Consider the following 20,474-nt stretch of genomic DNA (forward strand, 5'->3'; position numbering starts at 1 on the left):
GTCACATTATCCAAAGGAGCCGTAATCTAGGCGAGATCTAATGGTCAAGGTGCACCTCTCTTCCTCCAACAGGGATAGGAATGGCTGTGGTGGTGAAGAGGGGAACCACACAATGATTTTGGGGGTTCAGGAGGAAGGGATGTAGGAGAGCACGGACAGGGCACAATGGAAAAGGTAATGCTATAGTGGTAATTTAGTACAACCAGGAGAAGGCTGAAGGGAGAAGGCGCAGAGGAGAGAGAGAGGGTCTGGGAAGGAGAAAATGGAGGGGTGGGCGAGGGGAAGGGGGCTGCAGGGAGGAAGAGAGCAGGTTGGAGGAGTGGAAGTGGTTGGGTGGAAGAGGCAAGAGGAGAGGGAGAAAGGATGGGGGGCTGGAGGTGGGGGATGGGGAAAGGGAGATGGCAATTGAACAGATTATGTCTGTTCAAGAGAAAGATTATGAAGGAGTGATAGGAAATAGGAGGGATAAAACATTTACTACCCTGGTGAGCAACACCGTACATGGACTTTGCTATGTGAATAGGCTACAGAATGGGCTGTTGGTCGCTTTTTCTTTCTTGCTATCCAGGGCACATCTTTATCTATTTTAGAGCTCCCCAATTTCCTGCAGTGGTTTCTTTGAGGAAACCTTCCAGCCTAAATGTTGGAAGGAGCTGCCCTTTTCATTAACACTTCAGTTGGTCATGGGAGAGGAAGTGGGAGCCCATTTAATTATCATGTGGGAGAGAGACACAGGACATCTTGTGGCCTAGCGCAAAGATGAAATTTCACAAATCTATTCACTCAGTAAAGCTCTTCCTCTCTTTTAAATGAATTTATTGGTTAGAATCACTGCAGAACTTAGGGTGTTTGCTCTGATGTGTATTGATCGGGACTGCAAGTGATTGCTGTTAGTCATGGGGAGATACTCCTGCCAATGCTCAAGATTCCCTTCAACAGATGTTCATGAACTCTAGGTCATTCACTTCCAGCAACGTTAGCTGAAGTGGGGAAGTGGGGAACAGGTTCTTTATACTCGGGAAGACATTGACTTTTGAGGTGTCCCCAGTTCCAATCCTATGTGAGCCGAATTAGGTGGTTTTCAGTTTCCCTTTCTCTTGTTCGGTGTCAGCCTTCCCGTCGGCCTCGACCGGCTCCTCCTTTGCCGCATCTCCCGCTGCCATCTCTTTGTCTCTTTCGTCTGCTTGCCTGATGATGAGCAGCCGGCAGGTGAGCAGGATCCCAAACACAAGTGCATGGGCGTAACGTTTGAGCGGGTCGCCCACCAGCTGATGGAAGAAGAGCACGGCCAGTACAACCAGGAGAAGCAAGAAGTTAGCCACGTCCTTGGGCCTTCCTGGGACCAGGGTCATGATAATGCCACACGTCACCTCCATCGTCCCAATGAGTTTCCGCAGCAGGATCGATGTGATGCCCATCTTCTTTAATACCGGAAGCGCCTTGGCATATTCCTTATATGCTCTTTTCTGCAATTAAAGTGATTTAAAATTGATGCTATTAATTGCTCTATGCATTTAAAGAGGTTTCATGGAATGTCAGTATAGATGGAAGCATAAGCACTATTGTGCCTGTGTGATGTATTAGAAGAATTATTAGAACAAATGAATTATTCCCATTCACCCCAGTAAATATTTCCCCATTAGACTGTAATTCACTGGGGTTAATAATTTAGAATTTCATACTCTGGAACTGACTGATGTACTTATCCCTCATCCAAGATTCTTTCCTTGTTTAAAATTCATAGTTCTAATCACATAAAGCCGCATTTTGTGCTTATTCATTTAGGAAGGTGATCTGTAATCATTCACGAAATGGAAGTAAAATGATGATCTAATTCACAGAGGCCTGGACTAATAATCCAGGGATGCAGCTCCAAATCCCATTTTGGCATCTGAGGGATTGAAACTCAGTTAAATAATCTGGATTTAAAAATTAGTATCAGTAATGGTAACTAGCTATGCTTATTCAACCTGCCCATATGTAGCTTCAGCCTCATGGAATCACTTGAAATGTAACTTAAAAATAGAAACAGGTATGGACTGTTGATCTAGAAGCTTGTTTTGACAAGCTAAATATTCGGTGAGATGGTGACCCGACTTCATAGAAACAATATTTCGTTACATCCCTTAGATGCTGAACCATCAGAAGTTGACCAATCACAGATTTAAAATGTAATTATTAGCATCAGTGTATGTTTCTGGCAGAGTTCAGAACTTATAGTATGCTCTGCATGTAGAAATGTCTCCAAAATGTCACCAGGTGCTTTCCCTTAACATCTTGAATCATGGATCAAATTACCTTTCCAAAATCCAGGAAACTAAACCTTACTTTGTGTGATCACATCGTGTAATTTAACCCAGAGTCCAGGCATCGTTCTGGTAAATCTACACTGCACACCCTTCCCCAGGCCTGTTCACAGTGTTGTAGGAAAAAACTGCAGATGCTGATTAAAATCGAAGGTAGATACAAAATGCTGGTTTTTATTCACAAAATGCTGGAGTAACTCAGCAGGTCAGGCAGCATCTCGGGAGAGAAGGAATGGGTGATGTTTCGGGTCGAGACCCTTCTTCAGTCTGAAGACTCCAGCATTTTGTGAATAAAAACCTTCGATTTGTACCAGCATCTGCAGTTATCTTCTTATACTACAAAATGCTGGAGTAACTCAGTGCGTCAGGCAGCATCTCTGGAGAGAAGGAATGGGTGATGTTTCAGGCCGAGACCCTCCTTCAGACCCAAGAGGGGTCTCAACCCAAAACGTCACCCATTCCTTCCCTCCAGAGATGCTGCCTGACCCGCTGAGTTACTCCAGCATTTTGTGTCTACCCTGTTCACAGTATTGACAGTTTCCGTTATTTTTTTTTGTTCTCCAGATTCAAAGGCAAGAATTCTATTTACCTGACTCCCATAATTTTATATAGTTCTGTCAGGTCACTCCTTAGCCTCTTCCACTGTAAGGAAGATAAATCACCACACACACATTCATAGGCTGAGCGCTAATATTTTGCTGACTCAATCATTGAATCATATAAGAATATGACTCTAACATTCAATTTCCACAGGACAAAGGTACTCTACTAACAAGCCCTCGACAAGGTCCCACATAGGAGATTAGTGGGCAAAATCAGAGCACATGGTATTGGGGGTAGGGTACTGACATGGATAGAAAATTGGTTGGCAGACAGAAAGCAAAGAGTGGGGCTAAATGGGTCCCTTTCAGAATGGCAGGCAGTGACTAGTGGGGTATGGCAAGGCTCGGTGCTGGGACCGCAGCTATTTACAATATACATTAATGACGGATGAAGGGATTAAAAGTTACATTAGCAAATTTGCAGATGACACAAAGCTGGGTGGCAGTGTGAACTGTGAGGAAGATGCTATGAGGTCACAGGGTGACCTGGACAGGTTGTGTGAGTGGGCGGATGCACGGCAGATGCAGTTTAACGTGGATAAGTGTGAGGCTATCCACTTTGGTAGTAAGAATAGGAAGGCAGATTATTATCGGAATGGTGTCAAGTTAGGAAAAGGGGACGTACAACGAGATCTGGATGTCCTAGTGCATCAATCACTGAAAGGAAGCCTGCAGGTACAGCAGGCAGTGAAGAAATCCAATGGAATGTTGGCCTTCATAACAAGAGGAGTTGAGTATAGGAGCAAAGAGGTCCTTCTGCAGTTGTACAGGGCCCTAGTGAGACTGCACCTGGAGTACTGTGTGCAGTTTTGGTCTCCAAATTTGAGGAAGGATATTCTTGCTATTGAGGGCATGCAGCTTAGGTTTACTAGGTTAATTCCCAGAATGGTGGGACTGTCGTATGTTGAAAGACTGGAGCAACTAGGCTTGTATACACTGGAATTTAGAAGGATGAGAGGGGATCTTATTGAAACATATAAGATTATTAAGGGGTTGGACACGTTAGAGGCAGGAAACATGTTCCCAATGTTGGGGGAGTCCAGAACCAGGGGCCACAGTTTAAGAATAAGGGGTAGGCCATTTAGAACGGAGATGAGGAAAAACTTTTTCAGTCAGAGAGTTGTAAATCTGTGGAATTCTCTGCCTCAGAAGGCAGTGGAGCCCAATTCTCTCAAGAGAGAGCTAGATAGAGCTCTTAAGGATAACGGAGTCAGGAGGTATGGGGAGAAGGCAGGAATGGGGTACTGATTGAGAATGATCAGCCATGATCACATTGAATAGTGGTGCTGGCTCGAAGGGCCGAATGGCCTACTCCTGCACCTATTGTCTATTGTCCTTCTATATAATGCTCTGATAATAACGATCTAATGGTAGACCTTGAAAAATGTGGTTAATTTCCCACATTTCAGCTGCCACCTCCAAGCAAAGATAGACATTGCCAGAAATTCATCATCACCTTCAGAATGCCAGCACAATCTGTAGCAGTTTGAAATTAAAGGTATTTGACTATCAAGACCACATACCCAACATTTAACTTATCTACTATCAGGCACAGTAATCTCTCCCCTCCTGTGTGCTACTGAGACTTAGACCACGCACAAAAGGCAACTTGAAGTATTGCAGAGATACCACTAATGTTGTCTCTGTAAAATCCTCCAATTTCACTGGAAGGGTAGATGAACACAGGCCAATATCCCCAGCAAAGAGTTCGAATTACACCATGCATTTTCTTTCCATTGTTTGTTATATTTCATCCTTCTTTCTATTTTACCATTCTCCACTCTCATTCTCTCTCCGGCCATACTCTCCCTCTTATGTTTCTCTTTCCATTTCTGGTGGCCACAGTGAAACCAGATGCCTGCAAACAGAGAAACAGGCAGGCTTCATTTGATTTAAAGCAAACATTTCAAATGCTTCACCTAACTCACCTGCTGAGCCTTCCATTGTTGAAGATGACACTGATACATCTTCGCTGTTTAGCTGTTTAATTGTCAACCAACCTCCACAACCGGGTGGCGCCAGCAATGGCTGCCTCGCCAACAATTAGTCTGTCTGTCCCTTCCTCCTTTGTGTTTTAATGGTACGTGGTAGATGTATGTTTTTAGTGTTCTTTAGCTTGTTTTATGTGGGGGGTGGGGGGAAACTTTTTCTAATCTCTTACCTTGACGGAGATGCGATTTTTTTCCCGTATCGTATCTCCGTCCGCACTGCGGCCTAACATCGAGGAGTTGGCGGCCTTTGCTGGAGACCGACTTTTGAGAGCTCCACCGAGGGTGCCTACGGGACTTTAATATCGCAAAGCTCGCGTTCCCTTTGCCAGGGATCGACCTCGGAGCTCCAACCGTGGGTGTTTGCGGACTTAACATCATGGAGCTCGCGGTCTCTAGTCGGACGCCGACTTCCGGAACTCCAAGCCGCAGGAGCTTCGACCGCCCCGACGCCTAAAGAGGAAGAGGCTTGGACATTTTTGCCTTCCATCACAGTGAGGAATGTGGGGAATCCGTTGTGGTGGATGTTAATCTTAAGTTTTATGTTGTTGTGTGTCTTGTTGCTTTTTTTTCTCGTATGTTATATGGTAATTTGCATATCACTGTACTTTAATTGGTACAAGTGACAATAAAAGACCTTTGAAACAACTGGAAGTGACAGGACTACAGAGAGTTCTGACCTGATTCTATCATCGTCAGATTGCTTGGTTGTATGACATGTTGCTCTGCTGTTTAATGTGCATGCAGTCCAAAGCTTTGGCACATTGGAACCTCCTTGTTGTGCACTTTCACACTTTTCATAGAAGCTGAGTTACTCGCAAACCATGATATTAATCCAATCGTCTGCCAAAAGTGCCAAGTGGATGATTTGTCTGGGCTTCCTACTGAGATCCCAGCATCACAGAAACAGGTCTTCAACCAATTCCAGTTATTTCACATCACATTGAGGAACAAATAATACACCGGAAATAGTAACATTCTGGCTGCAGAGCTGAAGACCTATATGCCGGAATTAGTCAACTCACAAGCTGCCAATTCAGTTGCATCACCAGAATCTACTGGACACTGGTAGCTCATTGAAGATAGAATCAGTGCTAAAGAGGTCACCATTATAAGAGAGGAGTGTTTCTGACCACTGTTGAGCAGATTCCTGGTCTGTGGGTTGGGAATAGAGCCATTTAAAGAGACAACAGCTTCCATCACATCTAACAGAGCCCGAGCAGTCTGTCAACACATGGAGAGATGTTGTGTGTCCTTGCAATGACCTAGGTCACCATGCCAACCAGGGTGCCACCCAGGAGCCTCACAAGGCTGCCCAGCAACAGCTCTCAGAGCAGTCCCTCCATTCTCAGTCATAGGGCATTTCATTGCAGTAGGTTCCCCAGTGGAGGGCTGGGGTTTGTGCCAAGATTCCCATCAGGGCAGCACACAGCACCTGCAGGGCTGGTTTAGTCTCTGGCACAGCAGCAGAGAGACCAGGGCGACTTGCAACCTGATCTTCCCGGCAACAGTTGACCTGGTGTGACATAAGGGGTTCTGGTGATATTGAGTTCCATGGACATCAAGGGATAAGATTTATGCATTCTTCACAAAAAGGAAAATGAAGGTGGTTTCTGAAGGTACATCTTGGTCTCAGGACATCACTGGTACCTTCCTCAGGACAATGTCTAGGGTCCAACTTTAGCCACGCCATCAATAACCTTGCCTCCACCACAGGTTCAGCAAGTGGGATGAGTGCTGGTGCATGGTGCTCAGTTTCATTTACCACCCTTTAATAAAGTGGCATGCCAATAGGACCTGTGCAATATTGACACAGGAACTGATAGGTGGGAAATTACATTGTGGCACATAATTGTGCAATAATGGCTTGTCCCTTCAAATTGGCGACTCGAACCATCTATTTTAGACATTATCATCACCATATCCCCACCACGATCAGAAACCAAAATGGATTGGGTACATTAAAGCAGTGCTTATAAGACACAGGAGTGGCTGCGCATCCTGCATCCGGTGGCTGATTTCCCCAAAGTCTTGACATCATCAACAAGATGAAAGGCAGGAGCATGGGAGAATCACCTGGATGAATGTGTCAACACTCAAGAAGTTTGGTGCCAGAGTCATGCTGCACTGAAACGGACTCTTCAGCTCTCCACGTCCCTCTTTACTAATCCCATGTGTCTGCATTAGGACTCTGCCCTGCGGATTTAAATGTCTAAATGCCTTTTAAGCGTGGTAACTGTATCTGATCCCACCACCTTCCCTGGAGGAACGTTCCGGATATCAACCACGCTCTGTGTAAAAATCTTACCCCTAAAAGCCAATGAAAGAAAAAGTACAGTAAGATTTTAATAATCGCCACTTTGGTACTGCCGGACGAGCAGCTTTTCTACATCTGATTTTCTAGCAAATATCGGTTGTCAGTCTTATTAATCCGCACTTGTAATTAACGTCTGGTGTTAAGATGTCGCACAGCAGTATTATGAATTTTCCAGGGGTGCCAACGTTTTCAAGCGGAGCGCAGAAATCAGACCCCGGTGGGCCAGATGCCGAACTATGGGATATGGGAATTACTGGAGCTTTCTTGATTGACACTCCAATCCATAGTTCTCTCCTCCCCCTCCTGTTGGCACTGTAGCTGCAGAGAGCATTGTCCACAAAATGTGGTGCTGAAACTCTGCAGCGGGACTGTGTGCAACTGCATATGTGGACGTCTGTCGAAGCCACCTGGGGGGAGGGGTAGAAAGAGTTTGCGCCCTGCTGAGTCTGATGTACCCTGTGTGCGTGTGGGCCTGTGTCTATCTGTGCGTGTGCCTGTGTGTGTGGGTCTGTGTCCATCTGTGTGTGCATGTGAGCCTGCGTCTGTGTGTGTGTGGGTCTGTGTCTGTGCGTGTGGATCTGTGTGTGCGTGTGTGTGTGTCTGCATCTGTCTATGCGTGTGGGTCAGTGTCTGTGTCTGTCTGTGTGTGTGGGGGGGTGTGGGTCAGTGTCTGTGTGCGTGTGTGTTGGTCAGTGTCTGTGTGTGTGTGGGGGTGTGTGTGGGTCTGTGTCTGTCTGTGTGGGTCAGTGTCTGTGTGTGTGTGGGGTGTGTGTGTGTGTGGGTCAGTGTCTGTGTGGGTCAGTGTGTGTGTGGGTCAGTGAGTGTGTGGGTCAGTGAGTGTGTGTGTGTGGGGGGTGTGTGTGGGGGTCTGTGTCTGTCTGTGTATGTGGGGGGGTTGTGTGTGGGTCAGTGTCTGTGTGTGTGTGGGTCAGTGTGCGTGTGTGTGTGTGTGTGTGTGGGTCAGTGTCTGTGTGTGGGTCAGTGTGTGTGTGTGTGTGTGTGTCAGTGTCTGTGTGTCAGTGTGTGTGTGTGGGTCAGTGTGTGTGTGTGTGTATGTGGGGGGGTCAGTGTGTGTGTATGTGGGTCAGTGTGTGTGTGTGTGGGTCAGTGTGTGTGTGTGTGTGTGTGTGTGTGTGGGTCAGTGTGTGTGTGTGTGGGTCAGTGTGTGTGTGTGGGGGTCAGTGTGCGTGTGTGTGTGGGTCTGTGTGTGTGTGGGGGTCAGTGTGTGTGTGTGGGTCAGTGTGTGTGTGTGTGGGTCAGTGTGTGTGTGTGTGTGTGTGTGGGTCAGTGTGTGTGTGTGTCAGTGTGTGTGTGTGTGTGTGGGTCAGTGTGTGTGGGTCAGTGTGTGTGTGGGTCAGTGTGTGTGTGTGTGTGTGGGTCAGTGTGTGTGTGTGGGGATCTGTGTGTGTGTGGGTCAGTGTTTGTGTGTGGGTCAGTGTGTGTGTGTGTGTGTGTGTGGGTCAGTGTGTGTGTGTGGGTCAGAGTGTATGTGTGTGTGGGTCAGTGTGTGTGGGTCTGTGTGTGTGGGTCAGTGTGTGTGTGTGTGTCTGTGTGTGGGTCAGTGTGTGTGTGTGTGTGGGTCAGTGTGTGTGTGTGTGGGTCAGTGTGTGTGTGTGTGAGTGTGTGTCAGTGTGTGTGGGTCAGTGTGTGTGTGTGTGGGTCAGTGTGTGTGTGTGTGTGGGTCAGTGTGTGTGTGTGTGTGTGGGTCAGTGTGTGTGTGTGTGTGCGGGTCAGTGTGTGTGTGTGTGTGCGGGTCAGTGTGTCTGTGTGGGTCAGTGTGTGTGTGTGTGTGCGGGTCAGTGTGTCTGTGTGGGTCAGTGTGTGTGTGTGTGTGTGTGTGTGTGTGGGTCAGTGTGTGTGGGTCAGTGTGTGTGTGTGTGTCTGTGTGGGTCAGTGTGTGTGTGTGGGTCAGTGTGTGTGTGTGTGAGTGTGTGTGTGTGTCAGTGTGTGTGTCAGTGTGTGTGTGTGTGTCAGTGTGTGTGTGTCTGTGTGTGTGTCAGTGTGTGTGTGTGTCAGTGTGTGTGTCAGTGTGTGTGTGTGTGTGTGTGTGTGTCAGTGTGTGTGTGTGTGTGTGTGCGGGTCAGTGTGTGTGTGTGTGTGTGTGTGTGTGTGTGGGTCAGTGTGTGTGTGTGTGTGTGTGTGTGTGGGTCAGTGTGTGTGTGTGTGTGGGTCAGTGTGTGTGTGTGTGGGTCAGTGTGTGTGTGTGTGTCAGTGTGTGTGTGTGTGTCAGTGTGTGTGTGTGTGGGTCAGTGTGTGTGTGTGTGTGTGTGTGTGTGTGGGTCAGTGTGTGTGTGTGTGTGTGTGTGTGGGTCAGTGTGTGTGTGTGTGTGTGTGGGTCAGTGTGTGTCAGTGTGTGTGTGTGGGTCAGTGTGTGTGTGTGTGTGGGTCAGTGTGTGTGTGTGTGTGTGTGTGTGTGTGTGTGTGGGTCAGTGTGTGTGTGTGTGTGGGTCAGTGTGTGTGTGTGTGTGTGTGTGTGTGTGTGTCAGTGTGTCAGTGTGTGTGTGTGGGTCAGTGTGTGTGTGTGTGTGTGGGTCAGTGTGTGTGTGTGTGTCAGTGTGTGTGTGTGTGTCAGTGTGTGTGTGTGTGTGGGTCAGTGTGTGTGTGTGTGTGTGTGGGTCAGTGTGTGTGTGTGTGTGTGTGTGTGTGTGTGTGTGTGTGGGTCAGTGTGTGTGTGTGTGTGTGTGGGTCAGTGTGTGTGTGTGTGTGGGTCAGTGTGTGTGTGTGTGTGTGTGGGTGTTTCAGTGTGTGTCAGTGTGTGTGTGTGTGTGTGTGTGTGTGTGTGTGTGTGTGTGTGTGTGTGGGTCAGTGTGTGTGTGTGTGTGTGTGTCAGTGTGTGTCGTGACTCCATCCTCTCCACATAAGCGGCCCCTGTGCTGTGTTGTGCTGTGGCGGCCACTGCGCGCCGGGAGCAGCGATGGGGAAACATGGGCATGGGCTGTAGGGCCGGAGCCCGGCGTTTGCGGCCCACGACCCCGTTGCCCGGTGATGCCCGACCCCGAGTCTCGGTGCCCGCGGCCCACACGACTCGTGGCTCGGTGCCGATTGTCCGCGACCCCGCTGCTGTCGGCGGCCCTCAGGCCAGGCCAGGCCAGGCCAGACCCGCGCCCCGACCGTCCCCATCACCCACACACTGACACCCACACAGACACTGACCATCTCGTTGAACGCATCCCTGCTGAGGCGCGGCGTCAGTTTGACGGTCCCCATGAAGACAAAGAACAGCCCGAGCGCGACGGACAGAACGACCACGGCCAGGGTCCGGGGCGACATCGTGGAGAGCGGCCACCTCACGCCCGCAGCTCCCGCCGACTGCCAACCCTACCGCGCCGGGTCCTAGCGCCCGCCCTCTGGCTGCTCCTGGTGGGGAGAGGAACCGCCCACCACCCACCGCTCACTCCACCCACCCCATCGCACACAGCTGCCTCAGAGCCCACCCACCTCTCAACCCACCCCATCACACACAGTCCACTCCACTCCACCCCTCCCCACATCACTCCACCCTCCTCACATCACTCCACCCCTCCTCACATCACTCCACCCCTCCCCACATCACTCCACCCCTCCCCACATCACTTACTCCACCCACCCCATCACACACAACCCACTCCACTCCACACTGCCAGCACCAGAGCCCAGCCACCTCTCAACCCACCCCATCACCCATAGCCTGCCCCCACTCCACCCCCCCCACGTCACTCACGGCACCCACCCCATCACACACAGCCCACCCCACCACACTGTCAGCACCAGAGCCCATCGACCTCTCACCCCACCCCATCACACACAGTCCACTCCACTCCACCCCTCCCCACATCACTCCACCCCTCCCCACATCACTCACTCCACCCACCCCATCACACACAGCCCACCCCACCACACTGTCAGCACCAGAGCCCACCCACTGCTCAGTCCACCCCACCCATCGCACACAGCCCACCCTAGCCACCACTCTGCCAGCACCAGAGCCCACCACCTCTCAACCCACCCCATCACCCACAGCCTGCCCCCACCCCACCCCCCCACATCACTAACTGCACCCACCCCATCACACACAGCCCAGCCCACCACACTGCCAGCATCAGAGCCCACCCACCACTCACTCCACCCACCCCATCACACACAGCCCACCCCACCACACTGTCAGCACCAGAGCCCACCGACCTCTCACCCCACCCCATCACCCACAGCCTGCCCCTCCCCACACCACCCGCTCCAGAGCCCTCCCACTGCTCATTCCGCCCTACCCCATCACACACAGCCGTCCCTAGAATCCACCTGCCACTCACTCCACCCCACCCATCACACATCGCCCGCCCCAGTACCCTCCCCTCACTCCACCCGTCCCCACGTCACATACCTCCCATCCCAGTCGCGACCCATCCCTCATCCCACATCACTCACCGCCTGCCCCAGAGCCCACCCACAGCTCTCTCCATCCCTCATCACACACAGCACGCTCCACCCCATCACTCATCACTCGTCGCCCGCCCCTGCACCCACCCACTGCTCACTTCACCCCTCCACACATCACACCCCACATCACACACTGCCTGCCCCACCGCACATCAGACCACCCACCCCACTCTCTCCACACCACACACCCCACCTCACACTCACTCACCACCCCTCCCCCCACTATGGCCCCACTAAGCATTGCTGCCCAAAGCTTCATTCAACCCATCCTCACACCTCTTGCCTAAAATACCACCATCCCACAACTAACACCACACCATCAACCCATGTCATCCCACATTGCATATCTCACCACCCCATTCCAATAACTTTTCTTCTGGCTTCCAACTATGTGACATTGTCACCAACATTACAATTTATTCCGCAAAACAAAGGATGGCTCCAAAACTATGCGTCTGCCCTCAATATATATTTGCGTGTATATCAGGTGAAAACTCATGAACAACTTTTAGAATGTTCATAAACTCAAATCTCCTCCTTCACCAAATAAATTTTGTTATCAAACATTCCTGAACTGGTTGTGCAGCAGATATCCAGGATTGGAATGGGTCAAGTAAAAGGAAGGGTTGCGTTAAGCAAGTTGTCACCAAGAGTGTAAAAGCCTCAGCAATAGAAGGGTAGCTTGCAAAGAGTAAAACATCCTGACAGATCAACATGGAGAGTTCTGTTTAAAATTATGTAGAATTAAAGAATAAATTATATATATAGTTAAGAGTATCTTACATGGAAAGTGAAAACAAAATTGACTACATGTGTAGACAGAGAACAATGCTAGGAGTTATAGTTAAGGGTTAAAGCTGTGTATGGTCCAGACATCCTATTAGAAGATGGCAGTTTGTGATATTTCATCATACTCTCAATAACTTCATGTTACGTCTTGCGCCAGTATTCTTCGTAGTGTTTGTTTTTATACTTATCGCAACTGGATCCTCGACTTCCTCACCAGCAGACCACAATCTGTACTAACTGGCAACACCACTTCCTCCTTGATAACTATCTGCGCTGGGGCACCTGAAGGCTGTGTGCTGAATCCCCTGCTCTACTCACTCTATACCCAAGATTGTGTAGATGGATACAGTTCCAACTCCATTGTTAAATTCGCCGATCACACCACCGTTGTTGGAATGGGACAACAATCTTGCTCTCAACATCAGTAAGACCAAGGAGCTGATTGATGACTTTAGAAGAAGAGGCTGAGTCTTAATCAACAGGTGGGTGGTGGAGAGAGTGAACAACTTCAAGGTCCTGGGTGTGCATGTCTCTGTTGATCTGTCCTGGTCCCTGCACATTGATGCAATCATAAAGAAAGCCCATCAACTCCCCCACTTCCTTAGAAGATTGAGGAAATTTGGTATGTCAACAAATACTCTCTTGAACTTCTACAGGTATACGGTAGAGAGCATAATGACTAGTTGAATCATGGCCTGGTTCGGTAGCCTGAACAGTCAGGACTGAAGAAAATGACAAAATGTGGTGGACACTGCCTGGTCCATCATGGGTGTTGACCTCCCCACCATCAAAGGGATCTATATGAGGAATTGCCTCAAAAAGGCAGCCAGCATCATCAAGGACCCACACCACAACAGCCACACTTTCATTTCACTCATGCCATCGGAAAGAAGGTATATGAGTCTGAAAACTGTGATGTCTCAAGTTTAGGAATGGCTTCTTCCCAACCACTAACAGGCTACCAACTAAACTACAAACTGTCTTGGTTGCACTCAGGACTCTAGTTTTGTTTTTGTACTAAGACTGTTTAAAAAAAAATTAAATATGTATTTGTTTATTGTGTTATCTATGAGTACTGTGATTACAGACCCATTCTGCTGCTGCAAATACAAAATTCTTTGTTCTGTTTTTAGAACATAAGACAATTAAACACTCTTGACTCTTACATTATTTTATTTGTGATGTTTGGTTGTGTTATAATAGCGTTTTGCTGCTTTGCCAGCCTTGACTAATCTTCCCACCTGGAATAGTTAAGGCCAAACTCAGAACAGATTTGAGTGAAACTACCCCGATTCTTTCAGTTACTCATTCATGTGCACCATCTTCCCCTTTCAGCACTCACTGGGAGTGATCCAAAGACTCCTACTGTTTGAAATCCTGCTGTTTGAACTCTTCTTAAAATCTGCCTACAGAACCTGAACCTATATTCAGAACCTGAATCTGGGCCAGTATCTCGAGCTGCTCCCCTTCCAGTCTGTTCTGCAGCTGCTCTGTGATGTCCATAACCCTGGCCCCAGGGTGACAATAGTCTATAGAATCACACCTATGATTGCAGACATACCTGTATGTCCCACAATGGTTATTGCTCTTCTCGCCATTCTTCCTCCCTCCCTGCACAGTTCAACTTCCCATTGTCTCTTACGAAACCTCCCCCTGACGAGTATCTAGAAATGAATGTTAGTTGCAGTGTAGGATGCCCTCAGGAGACTCCTAAACTACCTGCCTGCCCTTTTCTCTGTTTGGCAGTCACCCAGTCCCCGTCTCTATTGAGCCACAGGTTAACCTTCTGATATCTATGAGATCTACAATCCATGAAACACTCAGCCTTGTACTTGACCACAGTGATCTCAGTTGTGGCTCGGACTCCAAAAGTCAAAGCATGATAACAGTCCACTGTTATCCAGGACACAGAGAGAGTTCTGCAGTTCCCAATGCTGCAGAGTAAGCATTCTGCACCTTCCGCTGAGACAAACTCACAAAACAGAAACTAGAAGCATAATTCTTGAGGTTTGTTATTCTGATGCTTTTGGGACTTTGGTGGTGCCAGATTCACAGATTTTCCAGACTCTTTGACATTGTTCCATTAGTACTCCATCACTTTTGTTTTAGATGTTACACAGTGGAATGATACATTTTCCAGTGAAAACATTTAATTTCAAGAGAGCAAAGAAAGCAAAAACCAGGTGAGTTTAAAGGGAGTGTATGAACCAGGTCACAGTGTGTTTAAAGGAACACTTCAATATAGAGTGTGAATACAAGATAATATAATATGACAAAAGTAGGGAAAAGGATGTGAGTATAAAGATAAAGAACGTGAAGACAGGGGGAGAGAGGGTGACTACAGGTGTTGATAGAGCAGGAATGTACAAGTATGTAGTGACTGAGTGCCACAGGTTTCAAATGTGAATACAGTGTAGTCTGTTGTGTAAGTAGAGAGTGTGAGTGCAGGTATCATAAAGATTGTGAAAACAGGGCAGTATTTAATGTTGGAACCACAGTGTGAGTCGAGAGGGATTTAGAGTTGGAGCACAAGGTGATATAGAACCATGGGATATAGAGTGTGAATATGGGAAAAGCCACTGATTGCATAGAGCTATAGATTGTGAGGACATGGATTTTACAGTGAATTCTGTGTGGGAGAGGGGATAAAGGGAAATGGGGGGCTCAAGAGTAGGGAGTGATGAAAGATGAGTGGAAGGGGAATGGGAAAGGAAGAGGGTGACGGGGTAGTGGGATAAAGGTGTGTACACAGTGGTCGGGATAAGAAGAGAGTTGGGGAGTTTACTTGAAATTGGATGATTCAATGTGCATGCCATTGAATTCTAGGCTCCCCAAGATGTTGCTCTTCCAGTTTGCATGTGGCTTCATTCTGGCAGTGGAAGGGGCCAAGGACGAAGAGGTCAGTATGAAGGAAGGAAGGCTAAAAAGGCTATCAACATGGAGCTCCAGCAGGTCTTGGCAGACAGAGCACACATGTTTGTCAAAACAGTCACGTATTTTTGTGCTTGATCTCGATGACAAGGATGACACTTCAGCTGCACCAAATGCAATAGACAAGATTGGAAGATTTGCCAGCGAACATTAGTCTCACCTGGAAGTGTTCTCGGAGTCCCCTGGATGAAAGTGAGGGAGGGGGTGTAGGAACAGGTGCGACATCTCCTGTGGTTGCAGGAAAAGTGCCTGTGGTTGTGTGTGGTGGTGTGTGGTGGTGTGTGGGGGTGGGTGTTGTGGGCGTGGGTGGGGTGGGGTGGGGTGGGGGGTGGGGGGGGGGGCAGAAAGCAGATAGAAACTCTGGGCATGCCAGGGCAGAATTGCTTGCGGAATTTGGGAAGGAGATAAAAACAGGTGGTATTGAACAGCCATGGTTGAATGGCTTAATTCCGCTCCTGTGTCTTATGTATCTATGAACAGTACATGATTGGGATATTTACCAGGTTGGAGTGGAGATTGCCGGTAGCTATAAGATCTGGGATGGTTTTGGAGATGGTGGCCTGGTGTTCATCGTGGTCAAGGAGAGAGGCATGAGGACGTGTCCCAGAGCTGATGACTGTCCTCTGCGCGATAGAGGTCAGCCAACCAATCTCCACTTTCACAACCTCGTCCGGTGGTTTGATGTTGGAATGGTTAAGAGGGGAGTGGAGAAAAGTGTTTCCCACAGCCTCATTACCTTTGATGCTCTGGAGGGATTAATCCTTGGCTTTTTCCTCATTCCCATCTACACGCTACCCCTCTCTAACATCGCCCCAAACCCCTCCCTCCCCCGTGTTGTTTTATTTATTTCTGGAATCCTGAAGATCACTGAAGGTAACCCAGAGCCGCAGCTGATCGATCGCGTCTCCGTCTGCCCGCAGCGTGAGATCAGAAGTCCCCTCCCTAAACCACTCTTTCTTCCCTTTTAAGATGTTTTGAGCGAGTTTAGATTTTAGTTCCCCGTGTGGTTCTGGGTCTAAAACAACCGTGTCGTGAAGCTGCCTTGGACGATCTGGCTCCTTAAGCGAAGGTGGTTGTTTTTAAAGATGCTCCATAAACCTCAACCTGTCGCCCATTCGACTCCGCTGTTTCCTTAGACAGACACACACAAAAACCTGGAGTAACTCAGCGGGCCAGAGGAAGAGAAAGAGGTGGCGTTTCGGGTCCAGACCCTTCTTCAGACATTTTCTTTCTTATGTGGATGAGAATCACGTTTCGTGCATTGAGATCGGGATGTAAACAACGCTTTACATCAGGACCCCTGGACGCCTGGGCTTTGGCTGGTTGTGGTGTTGGCGAGTGGCATAGGTGGGAATGAAGGTAAACAGGACGAGGTGTGATCCCTGGAGGGGGTGGTCCAGGGACGGGGAGGGGGGGGGGGGGGGGGTCGGGCACGGAGCAGGGTTGGCGCAGGGTTTGTGGAGGGACTGGTCTGTGTGCGCAGGTTCTGTGGGCTCTGAGAGGGGCAGGGGTGGGCAGGGCAGGGGTGGGCAGGGGTGGGCAGGGCAGGGGTGGGCAGGGGTGGGCAGGGGTGGGCAGGGGAGGGGTGGGCAGGGGTGGGCAGGGCAGGGGTGGGCAGGGCAGCGGTGGGCAGCGGTGGGCAGGGCTGGGCATGGCAGGGGTGGGCAGGGCAGCGGTGGGCAGGGCTGGGCAGGGCAGGAGAAGGTGGTGTTTGGAGAAGCTGCGTGCAGCAAGTGTCTGGGATTGGAACCGCGCAGAGGCAGGTGACGGAGGCGATTGACCAGTCCTGCTGTCGTTATTCACCGAAGACTTCCCGCAGAACTTGAGAGCTTCTCCCCCCTGCCCTCGTCCAAGGAGTGGAGGGGAGCGTGGTCGGTCCGAGGGGAACGTGTCCTTTAACGCAGCTCTGAAGGTCTCCGCTCGCCGGCTGAATGGACATTTGACAGACGCAGCCTTCCCTTCCCGCTTGGAGCGTCCTGGAAGCGGGCAGCTGATGTGTGTGAGTCCACGCCTTCCCCTGTGCGGGCTGTGGGGACCTCTTGCACCGCAGTGAGTCTGCATGGGACGGGGATAATAGACGGGGGGTGTCTGGGCTGGGTGTGAGAGTCTCCACACAGGGGACTGAACAAGGTGTAGGGGGGGGGGGGGGGGATAGCTGGGATATTGTGTGTGATCCGGGGCTTGGGGGCTGGAGACTAGGAGCTGGGGATTGGGGGCTGGAGACTAGGAGCTGGGGATTAGGGACTGGAGACTTGGAGCTGGGGATTGGGGGCTGGAAACTAGGAGCTGGGGCTTGGGGGCTGGAGACTTGGAGCTGGGGATTGGGGGCTGGAGACTTGGAGCTGGGGATTAGGGACTGGAGACTTGGAGCTGGGGATTGGGGGCTGGAAACTAGGAGCTGGGGCTTGGGGGCTGGAGACTTGGAGCTGGGGATTGGGGGCTGGAGACTTGGAGCTAGGGATTGGGGACTGGAGACTAGGAGCTGGGGATTGGGGGCTGGAGACTTGGAGCTGGGGATTGGGGGCTGGAGACTTGGAGCTGGGGATTGGGGGCTGGAGACTAGGAGCTGGGGATTGGGGGCTGGAGACTTGGAGCTGGGGATTGGGGTCTGGAGACTTGGAGCTGGGGATTGGGGGCTGGAGACTTGGAGCTAGGGATTGGGGGCTGGAGACTTGGAGCTGGGGATTGGGGGCTGGAGACTAGGAGCTGGGGATTGGGAACCGGGAGTGGGATTTGGAGACCGGGGTCCGGATTGGATCGGGATACCCGGGGATTGGAGTCCGGAGACCGGGAGCTGGGGATTGGGGTCTGTAGGCTCTCGTATGGAAACTCAGTGGTTTGACTCTGGGGACTGAGGTCCTGCAACACTGGGAGCGGGGAAAACTGAGCGATGGCTCATCAGGTCACGAAGCCGGGCTCTGGACATTGCTGGTCCGGTCCGGTAACATTGGACCGTGGTGATGCCTGGCGTGGGCGACTCCATGCTCTGGCCATCGTTAGTTTTGTCTCAGACATCTGGGAACGGTCCCGGTGATCAGGAGGTTGTTTGTGGACAGACAATGGTGACGCAAATTGGAAGAACAGCACCTCATATTTCGTTTGAGCAGCTGACAACCCAGCGGTATGAATATTGATTATTCTAACTTCAAGTAACCCTTGCTTTCCCTCTCCCTCTCCCCCCCCCCCCCCCCCCCCCCGTCCCTCCCCCACCCTAGTTCTCCAACTAGTTTCACTGTCCTTCTGATTGTCTGCCTCCTTCCCCTCAGCTAACAGTGAACAATGCCACATTTCTTTATCACAGTCTGCTTTGATCTGTCGTTTTCACACCTTACCCTTCCGTACCTCTAGTCTCCCTCTCCCCTGACTCTCAGTCTGTGAAACACCACCCATCCCTTCTCTCCAGAGATGAAACCTGTCCCGTTGAGTTACTCCAGCATTCTGTGTCCATCTTCTATGAGAATGGACAGACCACGGCAGCGTGTGGGCCTCGGGTCCATGCCCTGGGTCTGAGACTACTGACCACAAGGTCCTCATCCAGCGAACACTCTTGAATTGCGACAGCTCCACTCTGGGGATTTCAGGTCTAGCGTTCGGCGACGGCAACATTAGGTAGCCGGGGCCAGAGAACCCGATGAGATGGGAGGTCTGGGACACTGGAGGCTCAGGAGCCCTGTGTTTGTGGAAATGGGCACTCCTACTTTCCTACTTTCATTCTCACCCTCTTGAAATTAATATTTTTTCAGTATTATCCTGATTTTCTTTCTTGTGCTGCTTAAATACGATCATGGTGAACTTTCATATCCTCCTTGTCCTTGTTACTGTTATAAATACCATATTCATAAAATCTGCTTGAACGAACCTGGGACTTCGCATGCTGCAGAGACTAGAATCAGACGAAGAGTCCCAACCCAAAACATCACCTAACCATTCCCTCCACAGATGCTGCCTGATCTGTTGAGTTCCCTCAGCACTGTGTTCTGAACAAACCTGAAATTGTCACACTATCAGAGATATTTATTTTATCCTGATCACCCCTCCACCAACCTCCCTGGAATTCTAAACTAACTTGTTTTCTGATTTCCCCAATTCTGATAAAAGGTCTTTGGCCTAAAATATTAACTCTGGTCGGTGTTTCACAGATGTTGCCTGATCTACTGAGTGTTTCCAGGAGTTTCTGTTTTTATTTCAGATTTCCAGCATCTGCAGTTCCTTTATTATCAGCTTTGCAGATTGCAATTCTTTGGAAATGACAAACGTGATATTAAGCCTGGCCAGTCATGTTGATGTTTGTCCACCTGAGCAGATCCATTTCCTTTGTATCTCCCCCCCCCCAACCCAGATCTTTTAACGCTCTTTCCCATTTGGCATTTATTCCCCCTCAATGCAATGTTAAGTGGAGGCTGGCTGCTGCCTCTTTTGTTTGGTGACAATGGGCCTGGAATGGAACAAATGTGCTCACCTTTCAGAATGCAAAAAATGAAATGCAAAAGGCAAGGCCAAAAGAAGGGAGATATATTGGAAATGAATTAAGGACAAGTCTGGAACTTCTAACATCGAGGTAAAAGGTGGCACAGATTGCCTCTACTTAAAGAATACCATGGATAAAAATAGTTTCCAATAATTCAGCAGCTCACAGCATCAATTGGGGGAGCACTGGAAACTTGGGAAACTTGGGAAACTTGGGAATATCCTACATGATCCCATACAACCGGGACAGAGGGCACCCTAGTCCACAGACCAATTGGAGCACAGGTCTTGTTGCAAGCAGAATTGATTTTTATCTGTAGTTTTTGTCCACCCAAATTCTTTGGATTACAGCCCTCAAGTACACTTTTCGTCACCCTGAACTTGAGTCCGTTCTCACTGGTCTGCTCTTTTTTTCAGCTCATGTTTCTTAGTCCAGCTCCTCTCTCCTCTATGAGTGTTGCTTCCCAGATTATATGGGATCCTATCATGATGAATTCTGTGCTCCTCCAATTGATTTTTGGTCACTGCTGAATTATTGAATATTATTTTATCCATGATAACCCCGTGTTCTTTGAGTAGAATCAGTCTGTGCCACCTTTTATTGCAGAGTTTAAGGTTCAGCTTCTCCTTAATTTATTTCAAACACGTCTCCTTACTTTTG

General features: G+C 49.5%; 2 protein-coding genes across 2 annotated transcripts in view; one reads left to right on the top strand and one right to left on the bottom strand.

The window, feature by feature from the left end:
* Positions 1 to 795: 795 nt before the first annotated feature.
* tmem35 (transmembrane protein 35) lies at positions 796 to 10,610 on the bottom strand. Its single transcript, XM_078401239.1, has 2 exons — positions 10,367 to 10,610; positions 796 to 1,466 (listed from the first exon to the last, which is right to left on the bottom strand). Exons 1-2 carry the CDS (start codon positions 10,481 to 10,483, stop codon positions 1,071 to 1,073), a joined length of 513 nt encoding a protein of 170 aa, XP_078257365.1. The 5' UTR covers positions 10,484 to 10,610; the 3' UTR covers positions 796 to 1,070.
* Positions 10,611 to 17,224: 6,614 nt separating this feature from the next.
* Positions 17,225 to 20,474, top strand: part of LOC144594926 (glutamate receptor ionotropic, NMDA 2C-like) — a 53,141-nt gene continuing 49,891 nt past the window's right edge. Inside the window, exon 1 of the mRNA XM_078401856.1 lies at positions 17,225 to 17,345. The gene's annotated coding sequence lies outside the window, so the exon portion shown is untranslated. The remainder of the gene's footprint in view (positions 17,346 to 20,474) is intronic.

Source organism: Rhinoraja longicauda, chromosome 6, assembly GCF_053455715.1.
Source record: "Rhinoraja longicauda isolate Sanriku21f chromosome 6, sRhiLon1.1, whole genome shotgun sequence".
NCBI classification, from domain to species: Eukaryota; Metazoa; Chordata; class Chondrichthyes; order Rajiformes; family Arhynchobatidae; genus Rhinoraja; species Rhinoraja longicauda.

What these genes read in the sequence shown, in the direction of transcription:
- tmem35 (XM_078401239.1), bottom strand. Translation starts at nt 10,483, where the DNA reads ATGTCGCCCCGGACCCTGGCCGTGGTCGTTCTGTCCGTCGCGCTCGGG. An exon ending in GGGATGCGTTCAACGAGATG is followed by an intron (nt 1,467 to 10,366) that starts GTCAGTGTCTGT and finishes CTTTAATTGCAG; the next exon opens with AAAAGAGCATATAAGGAATA.